The sequence below is a fragment of the Bombus vancouverensis genome, chromosome 15, assembly GCF_051014615.1.
Source record: "Bombus vancouverensis nearcticus chromosome 15, iyBomVanc1_principal, whole genome shotgun sequence".
In the NCBI taxonomy this organism is placed as follows: Eukaryota; Metazoa; Arthropoda; class Insecta; order Hymenoptera; family Apidae; genus Bombus; species Bombus vancouverensis.
The window spans coordinates 8,731,221-8,744,723 of NC_134925.1; the positions used below are offsets into that span (position 1 = coordinate 8,731,221).

General features: G+C 42.0%; 1 protein-coding gene across 5 annotated transcripts in view; it reads left to right on the plus strand.

The window, feature by feature from the left end:
- Positions 1-13,503, plus strand: part of LOC117166477 (colorectal mutant cancer protein) — a 58,764-nt gene that overhangs the window by 35,600 nt on the left and 9,661 nt on the right. Inside the window, exon 2 of one of the 5 annotated variants that reach the window (XM_033350467.2) lies at positions 8,671-9,216. The exons of 3 other annotated variants lie outside the window; for them this stretch is intronic. In XM_033350467.2, the coding sequence (XP_033206358.1) occupies positions 8,923-9,216 (294 nt within the window). In that variant the 5' untranslated portion in view covers positions 8,671-8,922. Of the gene's footprint in view, positions 1-8,661; positions 9,217-13,503 lie in introns of all 5 variants that reach the window. One more of the 5 variants, XM_033350471.2, reaches the window with a different exon arrangement.

The following is a 13,503-nucleotide window of genomic DNA, read 5'->3' on the forward strand; positions in this document are numbered from 1 at the left end:
TTTGCGTGTCAATGCATCGTTGACTCTCATAAATCAGACACTCGCGCTTTTCTTTGTCGTTCGTATTGCGTGTATGCTCATCGAGACCATGATTTTATCGAGTTTATGTTTTCAATAATTCATTGACTGGATTTTTTTCGACACCGAGCGAGCATCATCGAAAATTGGGTCACTTCGCGCGACGAGGCACGAACGTTTGGTTTCTCTTTCGGACAACTTTTTCCTCGCTTCAGTGCTTTTTATTCTCCGTGTGTAATAGGTGGAAGTGACACAGCGAGGTCGTAAAATTTGTTAGTGATTAAAATTTATAACTTTTGGTAACAAGTAATTTAAAATGTATCGGGAATTACTCGTTCACATTTGCTCATTTTGTTAAGCGAATGTGACAAAATGTGTCCCGTAAATACATTTCATAATGTCATCTCACAACATATGAATACATTCGGACAGGCGTAAAAGATGAACGAATTTATTACTCGATCCAATATGACAGCAAACTTTATTTATTAATCGCTATGATGTTATTAGTACATTTTTATAATTTTTGTTTTACAATTATGTTTCTAGTGAAATTTCAAATGATTTATATAAACACGCGTTAAGTGTTCAAATATTTTCGCAAGCCACTGTATGTACATTAGACACATCGTAGTTGGAAGAGTAAAGTTTCTGCACGTGGCCTAATTCGACGGCAAAGAACTGTACAAGTTGACTCTATTCGGTCCAATTCTTTCCGGATATCCATTTATTCTACTTTAAGCAAGTTTAATAGTACTTATTCTAATTTAACCTTCGCTTAGCCGTATGACATAGCTCGCGATTATGGGGACGTTCTCTCAGCCATTGCCACGAGTGTAACATACCTTCACGGTATCGTTACAGTGGTACACGACATCCATGTTTCCTCGCAGGTGTTTAGCGAAGTTTGAATATTCAGAGCGTCGCGAGACGTTATCTTCCTTGCTCCATTCTTCGTTCCCCTGCGGCTTCGTTCACAATATTAGCGTAATCACCGAGCTCTTTCATTCGTCATTCCCGCCTCCACCTTTCAATTTTTACATCGCGTCGTCGCGCGCGCGTTTTCATTTCTTTTCTTGCGTCGCGCCACTGCGAGTTTCGCGCTTTTGTTTCTCTCCGTGCTGGCAAAGAAAACAGACGAAAGGAAAGAAAAAGAAACATTGCTCGCTGCATTCCGGGGCAACGATTTCAGGGATCGGTAACGAGTTTAACGAACTGGCTTCCTCGCGAGGCATCCCTTCCGCGTTCCTGCTGTTCCACCGACCGGCGATTCTCTCCCGTCGTACACACGCTACCCTTACCGCTTGGTTCGTCAAGAAAAACACCGGCCAAGTCCTACTGAGACGCTCATCATGCCCACGGAATTAAGCGATCCGCTGTAACGACACCTTTTTATATCGCTGACGAGCGACCTTTATGCCTCGACCTTTCGCGAACGATATTTCTTATTTTCTCTTTTTTTTATTTTTTCGATTTGAAGAATATAACGGTGCATGCCATTTCCTATCTTACACTGTATTTGTAATTTAGAATGAAGTATTGCGTCCTAATGCTTGTCGCTCAAGTGTCTAGGACAATTATTATCATACCAGCTTAGAAATTGGAAAAAATTACGTGTATATCAAAGACACCAAGAAATAGCATCTGTATGACGAAGAAGGTACATACTACTGACATATTAACGAATTTATGATCGAGACATGCGTGGATTTAAAAATTTCTAATCTACACCCAATGCGAAAATTTGATTAAAAATAGATTCCCTAAGACATTCGAGCCGTAGCGTACAGTGCCGAAAGGCGTAAAATGGAAGAAGAAAACCCGACTGATATATGTTACAGCCTAATGCAATCCTGTTTGAAATTTTCCAATATCATCATTAGAAGCACAGATACATGTAATTGCCATTACTCTGCTAACGATGCGCTTTCCGATATGATCTTCTTCGTGTTATCTTCCAATGAATGCGAAAAACTCAGGTTCTCAGGTACGCCGTACTCGATTACCAGAACGTAATTCACGATAGTTAATCACGCGTTTAAAAAGCTGTCTCGGCGCGTAGCTGGCGTAGGCTATCGTGCTCCATAGCTGGAAACGTTTCTTGAAACGCGGCTCGACGCGAGTACAGAGAGCAGTAATGTCGAGTGACATTTACGTTTTAACGACATTTCGTAAATCTGCCCGGCGATTAACTCGTAAATTAACGGTCGCAATTGGCCGCGTTCAGCTAGCGCGAGCGCGCGCGCCTTAGTAATGATCGCCAACAGACGTTTAATGGTATTACAAAGCGTCAAGCGGTATGTAACCGCGGCGTTTATACGCTTCGCGGTGGAAAAACGTGGCCGTAAAAGCGGTGGTAAACCATCGAGGATAAGAGGATCGTATCGACACGGGGCGCGAGCAACGCGTTTCTGTACTCTGTCCGAACTTTATTGCACGGGATCGTAACCTGAATTGCTCGACCGCGACAAAGTCAACAGACACCGGCGACGGGAATACGTTCGCGCTACCTAGCAAGCTACGCCAACGTTATCTTCGATAGTTTCGCAAATGCGCTATTCTCTGGAAAAATATCGCTCTTAACGGACACGTTAGCGCGGAGATAACATATCTGGAAAGTCAAACTTCGAGCTGTACTTCGCAATATTTATCCTCGTGCGAATCACGTCATTCCTCGAACAAGTTTCTCGGTCAAAAATTCTTTCATGGTCGTTGGAACTTGTGCCGAGGACATTCGAAGGTCGTGTTAAGGCCGTTCGAAACTCATCACAAGGTTGCGTACAAGACGTTTGAAGTCAAAGCCGTCCTAAGTCACTCGAGGCACGATCAATGTCATCTTCGGAGTATTTGAAGTTTGTCCAAGGTCGTTTCGAGCGTATCTTAGCATCATTCGAGGCTATATCAAAGTTTCCCAAGAGTGTACGTTTCAAAGTCGTTCGATGTTTACTTTGGCTCGTTTGATTCTACACGAACCAAGGTTATCACAAAGAATATCTCCGATACTGATTTCTTTCTGACAAAATTTCACGCATAATCCGTGATCTTAATCCTTAGCAGATGCATAGCTTAACTTTGGTTCTTAAAAAGACCAATAAGCACGTAGCATTGAAAGTACGTGACGTTCACGCAGTTTCGAATTAGCGAGAATAATCCTCGTGCATCATCGTGTAACGACTGATGCCAATGAATTCAGATTGCCTACGTGAGACAGCCAGCCTGCACGTGCTAATTACTCATACAATATATACCCACGTAGACCTTACTTCACCCTTGGCACGCCAACATCAGGGTGATACTGACCTACGGGAGCCTTTCGCGTGAATCATGCCACGATTATTTTTATCCACAGCTGGGACCACAGTTAAATCCATATCTCTTCGTAATCGGCTATATTTTCGAATTATTGTCCGTTCTAAAGTGAGTTATTAAAGCGAGAAACGAGATAAAAACTAATTTTACCAGAAACCTATCTCTACTTATCGCGACAAGTCGTTCCATTCGCGCAAAGAACGCAATACGCATCGTTCAATCTGCTCGGTTATGTCTTGCGTCAATGTACGATTGTTTCGTCTGTCTCTCGATCTCTTTTTCTCTGTCTTTTAACTAACAAATAAATAATCGGCTATCGAATACGAATACTTTGTCGTGTTTTTGTTCTGTGGTCTTCGAGTAAAATTTGTTGAAGCTCCCCAACAACTAAAATCAAAACGAGTCAATGTCGTGCCACCGATGGCTGATAACATGTTTCCGTATAGAAGTAGCCAGATACAGCTAAATAACAGTCCCCACTGGAAAGACAATTCTTCCCTTTTAAGAACTCGATGTTAATTAATAATCAAGATAGGGATCTCATTGCGACTTATAAGAGAACGCGTGAGTCAACGAGACAAATTCGCGATAAACATGCGCGGCATATTTGGTAAAGAAAGAGCGAGAGAAAGGGGGAAAGGGTGGTGACGTTAAAAAGGGAAGGGTCTTCGTTTGGCGTCAGCATAATGTAAATGTCCCCTGGATACGCTGCGACGATAGACGATAAGCTAATCCATTCAAGGTAACGCGCAGCTGTTAAAACTCGCTGCCTCTCGCTTTTTCCCTCCACTACTTTCGCTTTTTTCGCTCGTCATCCGCCTTTTTTCACGTTATTTGAACTGTTACGTTGCACGTTAATGGATCAAGGAATCGCACAACTACAACTTATCATTTGATATACTTCGTAAGAAATATAATCGTCTAGTCCGGTATTCCGTTTATGACTTTATAAACCAACATAGATTATTCCTTCGAATCGCAACTTTAGATTTGGATTGTCAAGAAAAAAGTGAAACGCTAAATGTATATATATATATATATATATATGAACGTTTAATTTTGAAAGAAAGTTTATGTATATTAATGATCCTACAGCGGAACGTTCCCATATGTGATCGTCCAGGCAACTGTTTCAAAGATACCATATCTTTAAAATATTTTCTTAATCGTATCAGACAGAAATAAAATTATTTTAACTCTTCACTCGTGAATGTAGTTTTTTTAATCATTAATTAATAAAGAGGAGCGTTAAACTGCTTCCTGAGCGCAACGGGTTAATAAGAATCGTTGAAGCATAGCAAAATGAGAATGAGAGAAGCAAAAAGGTTGGTGATTCGGATTCGTTTAGCGTGTGCACGGATCTCATTACGGCCGATACTCGATAGAAAACTATAACGCTTGGTATTTAACAGATTTCGTAATGGACTTTTTCTACCTGTACCGTATCAGCCAGAAGTTTGTAGAGCGGCTGTGTAATTGAATCTAAATTATAAACACGATCTACCGCCGATTTCGCGTATCATTAATTTTCAACTGGATCGTGGATACTGACCGCAACAGTGCAGAATCACACGGGATCGGTCTTTTTCCGCAAAAAGTCTCGACCAACAAGCGAGCGCTTCCATAATTGGTATCCGCCGACGCTACTCCTCCTGACCATCTCTACTAAATTCGCAACGCGGTTTTCTCGGCATACCGCGCGGTCGCGTCGCCTTGACTAATTAACTCGTTTAATTAACGCTGCTGCCCGCCCCATGCTCCGACCAGCAACGCGGAATTTCGACGTTTTTCACGAATCATGCGAATTATATTTGTCATCGTAGCTTCTTATCGATGAATTATCGATTATTAGAATATACATCGGAATTACAAATGTATAACAATGGCAAGTTAAAGTAGGATTTTTCGAGCCAGCCAGGCTTCGACGGTTTAAAATTCAAGCTTGGACGTTGGATTGGACATCGATCTTTAATTTACGTTATTGCGTTTCATAGTATCCGAGGCAATAACGTTACATTGGTGTCTTCTTGTAGTAATGTCTTTGATTTAATAAGAAAAGAACGAGGTCACATTGCGTACTTTTAGGTTCAAGAGGAAATAGTAAGAGAAATGGAAATACGAGAAATAATCCTACTATAGGATTACGAGAAAGTTAATTGGATCAAGCATGGATTTTAGACGTACGTAAATGAAAAAAGATGTTTTAAGAATGTTAGGTCTTAGACGGTATTAAATACAGAATAATTAAATATATTTACTACATTTACCTACGTTCACTGTCTTTTAAACTTACTTCGAACATACAGCGAGCGTCTTTTTAATTTACTGTCGTTTATATCATGTTCTCGTGACAAGTGAAGTTATGGGAGTAAATCGTTCGTTTCGTGAAAAACGAAACATCAATCGCGTACTTGCGCAAGGAAGTTAAGAAATTAACAGAGAATGAACCTGATCAGTTTGGCTTCCGCGAGGCGACACGGCACATTCAATAAAAAATTAGTCCAGTACTTACGTATCGCGACAAATTTTTAAATTTATTGCCAAAAGCAAAGACTCCATTGTAATTTCGTTGTTCTTCGTTTCCATCTTATTTCGAGTCATTAGAATGTTCCTGAATTCGGCTATGAGACGACATCGATAAGGATCATACAAGATAACAACGCTGATAAGGATTAATCGCGGATCAGAGTAGAATTCCGTAATCGCAGCCGCGTTGATCGCATTGGCTCGGCGTAAAAACTAATTGCTGGCGGCAATAAGGGTCTCGTTAGGCCCGAGACAGAAATCCCCGCCCCCTTTCTCGCGTCTCATAATTGCCAGTCGAGCAATTAATTTATTTCGCTGCTGCGGCCGTTTCGCGACGCGTCCTCGTCCCACCACGATCTCGTCGAGAATCGATAGACACTAGCGGAGTAATTAAGCTTTCTAAATCGATGGCTACACGCTAACCAGCGATATACGCGAACCTTTGCAAACTGGCCATTGAATAGGCAACCTTGCCAGTTATGTAAAATGAGAGCGATCGATACGATAAAAATCTAGGTAAATTCCAAATGCAGAAAATTCCTCTGAATATAATTGGCTTTCGTTTCGCTACTCGTTTTTTCGACGCTGTTCAATTTGTATTGTTCGTATGCAAGTAGACCAGTTGGCTTTCTCTTTTTCGTTAAAGTGGCGATAAAAATGCAGTGATACGTACGTTCGGTGTTGAACAAACAGAACCGTTTTAACTAGGTTAATGATGAGATTCTTATTCAATTGGAAATACATATTCAATCAGGCCGGCTATTATGGCTTACGTAGCCTGTTTAAATTCGTATTGATCATAAATAAATACATGTATAAACATAGGATTAAATTATGCACAGACATAATGAGACTTAAATATATATTAATTTGGTAATTTAGATACGAACGTAGCAATTTAACACGTTTGCTGCGGATTCCACTTTCATTCTCTGTGATAATCTATGCTAACGAACAATTTTCATACGATACCGATCTCTATATCGTGAAATTTTACATATACGTTTTTACTATGAATTGTCAAAAGATACTTTTTCATAATTTCGGGATTTTCCGTTCATGTTGCAACATTCTAATCAATAGCATGTATACTACGTAAATTATGTACGTATAACTTAAAGGTATGTGTTGGCTCGAATGCGTGATTCGTATACAGTGAATGTGTCAAAGATATCGTCAACACTGTCGATATTGCTATTATTAGGCATTTAATTATTTGCGAAGGCCAACGATCGTATTATCTCGAGGAAAGAAGAAACGCTATGTAGGGCATTGCAGCTAAGAGGAACGGTATTTTAAACAACAATTACTTCGTTAAGCATTTGGGTTAATCAACTTTTGTTCTGAAAGCCTCGATTCTGTAAGTAACTGAGCGAGCAACCGAGTCAAACAGTTCAAAATAGTTGAAACCTGCAGCGACGAATGCAGAAATAGTAATTCGGTAATAATAGCAGCGATTATTAGAGAGGCGTCGTTTTAGCGACGAACCAGCGGTCGACTACGGCGGGCAAATGTCGAAACGCATCGTTGAAAACGTAACGAACTGCCTGTGGTAGAGTGCATCGAAGGCCAACGTTGACCAGGCCACTAATGATAAGTTAACGAGCAGGCGGAATGGCATGCTCGTTAAACACGTTGAAAATGTAAAAACTTGAGCCGGTAAATCTCACGCCATTAAACGTTCAGCGGCGGTGCTCAAGCATTTCCGCGATTTCGATGGCTAAATCAGCGTGTGTCGGGTGAACACTCTGCACACGGGCCGCAGCAATGAGCGCGGCACGTGCCAAAGCGGAAAAATCTCAGAACGAATTATAATTAGTGACTAGGATTTTTGCGTTTCACGCTCTAAATTGGAATCGCGTTCAGACTATGCTTTCCCCCTTTTCTCAAATGCACCGCTGCTCTGGCCTCTGACGTGTTCCGTCGACCATGTCGAGCCGCGAAACGTCTGAAAACTAGTTTTCTCCAGAAGATAGTATATTCACATCGGCAGAAAGATCTTTCTGTTTTTTGTGAACAAAGCTGATAGTGCGAATCCAATGCTGATATCTTGAGAAATCAAAAGAATGCTAGGATATTTCAAGTAGGAGGAACAGCATCCTGGACAGTAATTAATCAACAATTTGTTGTTAGTTCGTTGGGTTAATCTATTGTTGTTTCAAAAGCCTCGATCGAGTGACTGTTGCGAGCAGCCGAGTGAAACAGTTGGCGGTTCATTGTCGAACCTTGAACGACGAAAGTACAAGTAGGAATTCGGTAGAAATACCTGCGACTATTACAGAGAGGCGTCGTTCGCGTCATTTGTCAACGAATCATCGGATTGTGACGCGAAATTCATTTACGTTGTCGTCCGTACAAGTTCGATCATTTTGGTTAATTTATAATAACACCGTTGGAATTTGGGCGAAATTATACAAATTATCGATGAGATAACTGAAATAAATTAGAAACGACGCTTAACAGATTCTTATTTTTATGCAACGATCCAACATGATCGATCGTTGCTTTGTATCGTTGCTCTTATCCGCCCTCCCCAGCTTCTTTCGCTCGGATGAAAGCAATACTTTCGCTCCCCGATTGCTTTGTCTTCGGACAAGGAGAATTAATCATAGACAGGAATGAAATACATAGTTGCTGCTTGCTAAGGACTCCATGTCTGGTAATCTAATTACAACGCGGAAAAATCCAGCCCGATTCCATTACCGATCGCTACGATGTCGCAATATCGCGCCGCTGGTCACTCCATCGTCGCATTGCTTCGCGTAATCGAGCGTGACGAAGAGACTGTCGCGTGAATAACCCGTGCAGTGCTTTCAGCGTGAACGCGAACGACCGAAGCGGAAGTGCAGAGAAGAAATATCACCGACGAACGATATCATTGGCAATAATCGCTGTACTGGTTTCACGAGCAGCGAGAAACGTGAAAAAGGTTCGGGTGATTTGTTCGCCGACCGAATGGAAGATGCTACAGTGAGGAAAAATTAAGTGAAAGCATCGAGAGACATCGTGGCGGGTTTCGCCGTGGCCGTGAACAATGGCTCCGCGGAGCCGGCTTACTACGTGGACCGAATGCACCAACAAAGAGTGCAAGTACAACAGCAACATTATCAACAGACGACGAGATACAACGTACAGCCGAGTCACGTCTCTGCCCCGGGCAAAGAGATCCTCGAAACACCGCGAAGGGATCTGGTTTACGTTCATTGCGCTACCACCGAGGACGAGGATGCCGAGGAGGAGGAAGAGGAACCGAAAGGATTAACCAGGTCTAGGTCGTGGCTCTGCTGCCCTGGTGATCGTAGCAACGATAGAACCGTGCCGATACAGGTCGAAGCTAGTCACAGGGAGAAACAGCAGGAGTCAGTAAGTTGGAATATAGCGAACGAATTTCTAACTTTTTAACGCTTTAACTCTTTCAAACTCTATAGACGTTTGATAAAACTTTGCGAATAGAAACGTACTTCTTATAAACAAGGTTTTTATAAGGAAAGACATAGTACAATGAAATTAGGTCGTGTCTTGTCGAGGAGGATTATGTACGTATCGTTTGTGTCTGTGTCAATGACTTGCGAAAGTTTATATATATACGCTGCTTCAAAAGGGTGAAAGGGTTAAAGTTCAATCTATATAGAAGCGTTATCATTAAGAGTAACTTGTGTACATATAAGAAGCGTAATTCGCGTTCGCTCGAATCTTCAATCAAACTCAATGAACAAGTAATAAAACACGTAGCAAATTCGCGCCAGTTCACGATGACAGCTGTTCGAACAATAATTCATGACCTACTCGATCTTCTCTCGTGTTAAAGTCCACCAGACGCGATTCTTCTCCGTCGTCCAACCGTTGTCGTTCTTTTAAATCGATCGTTGCTTCTTAGCCAGAGTCATCTTCACCTACGTGGAAAGTAAACGAATTGAGAGAATTGATCATGGTTCCCAACTTCTAGGGCTCGCTGTACATTGGAATTCGAGATTGACCGATCATGGAATAAATTCTCAAGTTTATCCCGGTATCGATTAAAGAACTGGAATAAACGAATGGCAGGAGAGCGTGAAGAAGAGGTGGCGAAACTCGATGGCGCGTCATCGAGGCCGCTAACGAAACGCGGAACAAGCTTACCGCCAGAGGCGAAGAGCATTCCGACATCCGATAATGGAGTTCCGTAATTTTTGCCGGTGTCGTATTCGATTCAAAAGCCGAGTACACGCCGAGAATGGGATCGAATCCGCCTCTCAGGAACAGGACGATGTTTCTGTCCTTCCGGTTCCCTTCCTACCACCTTTTCCCCCTTCTGCCCCCTTTTTCTCTCTATATTCACCGCGAAACGACTCGTTCATTTTTTATCCCTCTCTCGTCTTCTCTCGTTCTCCACGCGTCACGTTTACGTCGTCTCTTCCTCTCGTCTTCCCCCTCTTTATCCGAACAGTCAACCCCATCTATTTATCTGAATCCGTTCGTCTGGCGTTGTCTTTGCCCGTCTCATCCCTCCGTCTGTCTCCCCGTAAGCTTATGCAGAATCGAGTACTACCCTTTAAACTTTAATCCGGCAGGAATAGAGCGGCGGACGACGAGCCGCAGCTAACCAACCGGACGATCGATTTCACAGAGGAATTTCAAATAAACTTTCGCTCCCGTAATTTCGTTTGCCCCGCTCTGACACCTCCGACCAGGCTCCCGACGCTTCTGTCCGATACCATATTTTCCGTCAAATCACCGGTCCGGACTACGCCGTCTGTCTGTCGTTGCTGATTTCCCTCTTCCTAGTTCGCCATGTTTGGGCGAACGCTTACTTGGTAGAACGGGTCGATCGGTTCTTCTGCGCCAGTGCTTTCTCACTTTCTTCGCGTGTAACCTCAGCGTTTTCGTGCTGGACTCGTTTGCTTGAAAACGCACGCCTCCTATCGGAGCTTCGTAAAAGGTTTCGGGCTTCGTAAATCAAAAATTTTCTCTCGTATTTGCGTAATTCGTCGTTACGCTGGAAATTTACATGTAATACGAGAGATAAGAACGCATAGGAGACATTTAATCCCAGAGAAAGATATAATTTGTATGATAATATATTACTAAGTTGCTGGTGCTTATGCAAATTCGTGTTTTTATAAACGTAATTAAAGAAACGGGTATGTAAATGGGTTTCATACGTTTTTCCATACTATCTGCGTTTTTACGATTTTCAATTCCCTATAAATACATCAAACACGCGCATATTACGTGTCATAAATAACGACGCGTATTATACGTATCGTATTAATCGGAAGATTCTGTCGTTTGCGCTCTTTGTAAAGAAAAAGGGCCAGTTGCTTCGACCAAAATCTCTATGCGACTAGTCTTTAATACGATACGATCTTTTAATATGATACGACTCGTTATTGTATCTCGCTGTCTAGAGACGTTTTGTAAACATTCGAGAGCTCCTCATCTGTCTATCCAAAGAAGACTCTCTGTTACAAAGTTATCTCTATGATCCGTATACGTGTGCTTCATAGGTGTTATCTATAGATACGATAGGTATTCGTATTAAATGCGATATCTAAAATATACAAAACTATTTCGATCGCGTCGTATCGATCTCGCTGTCAACCTTGTTAAACCGAACCATAACAGTGAAACTAATCTAATTCATTAATAAACTCGAGAATACGTTTCCTGTTACCCTTCTACGCAACATGTTCTCAAAAATTGTATCGTGACGAGCGGATTAGTTCCGCTACGCGGAAACACATCGTCGAAAGCAGTCCACTCCACGCGTGGAAAGAAGACGGAGATGTCATTTTGCTGGCAACGTCCTTGCATCGAGGTAGAATAGACGTGTCTGTGGGTTACCTCTTTTGTCCCAGCGGTCACAAAAGGACCGTTTGAAACGGTGTGCTCACCCCTTAAAGCCGGTTCGTCTTCGTCCAACGAACTCCCCCGGTGGATCAAAAACGAATAACGTTGCTCGTCCCTTTTGACGACCAGACAAAGAGAAGAAAAAGGGTCACGGGGGCTTGGTCAAGGAATTTACCATCTCGAAAGGGGACACCTACTTGACCCCTTTAGCGGATTAACGGCAGGATTCATTGGAAAAATCTTGTTACGAGCAATCGGTGCTCGGTGATCTCATTACGAGCTCGCTGAATCGAGCTTCGATGCACAAAGTGACAAACATTGTTTCCAAAGCTGTCTGTGCACCGTGCAACGTGTCAAGTGTCGGTGTAGAAGAACAAACTTTTGTTCGGTATGAGAAACAACGAATACGTTATGCATACCATATGGTAAAATTTTGTTATGCTATTCGTGACTTTGTTTGTACATTGTATACCATTATTATGGATAAAAAAATGTTTTGAATTGGCTTGATTATTGCGAAAATCCGATACAGAGTATTGCGAAAAGGGATTAAAGTATTTGTAAAAAACAAATGCTTGCGGACTAAATATTAATACAGTAGATCTCTGTTTATCTGAACATATCGAGGAATAAACAGTTCGTATAATAGGAATTTAATACTTCTCTCTGCTACTATATCTTTTCATTCGTATAACAAAATTTCACATTCAGATAAATAGATTTAATACGCGGAATTCCATTTAATAGAGTATCGAGTACAATTTTATTCCGATAAATGGAGTTTCACTGCAAATTGCAACTGAATCTACGAAATATGTAAAATTCTACTTCGCTCCACTGATGTACTCCTCCTGTCCTAATGTACTGCCTCGTTTATAAGTATCGTACGTATTACGACAATCCCGGTTTTATACAAAATGTTCCTGACTTTTATACAGATGATCGGCTGAAATCAGAAAGGAAACGATTTTCCATTCTTGCTAGGTAATAGACTAAGAATTTATACGAGTCGTTAATAAGCGTTTCGAACACACGTTCAAGACACGTGTATGCAAACGAGACGTCGATAGACCTATTCAGCTCGATGAAGTTGTGGCTCATCCTACGCGATCGACAGGATCCTGGCTCGCCTTTTCCTCTGGAAATCTTCAGAGTTTCGCTCGTAACGTTCGCCTTTCTCTCGGCGTGTTTGCCTTGAAATTTATCGCCTGTTTGCTTTCAAAAGCCAAATCCTCCTGAAGGGAGGCACCTGTTGGCCACGCACCCGCCCCATTTTTCTTTCCACGAGCACCCCACGATACATCGTTATAGAACCAAATCCAAACAGAAACGAGCACTGTTCTTTCTCCTATACAAACTTTTTTTTCTAAGGAGCAATATTCGATCGGACTAGGATAATACACGATACGAATGATTAGCAAAATGTCAAACGTACGTCCAAGTTGGATCGTCCAAGTTGCAAAAGCAACTGTTCTTTTCTATTTTTAACGATTGAACAGGTCCCAAAGGAAAAATTTCATTGAAAAGCGCGGCATGAAAGTCAATCGCGCAAAACCGGATAGCCGCTGCATTTTCCTGGCAAAAAACCAGTCTTTTCATAGAAAAACTCGCGTTTCTTCGCCGATACGATCGATAGTATTTCAACGCGTTCAACGTTGTTGCGTACTGCAGAGGCGAATAATCGAATTTTCTGCGTACAAAGCTGCGCGACGCGGGTTGACTGTAAAAAAAGAACGTACCACGGTCTACGATTCAAAATCGCAATAATTTTCCCACCGACGCACAGTACGTCGACTGCCACGATGGTTATCGATGAAAACC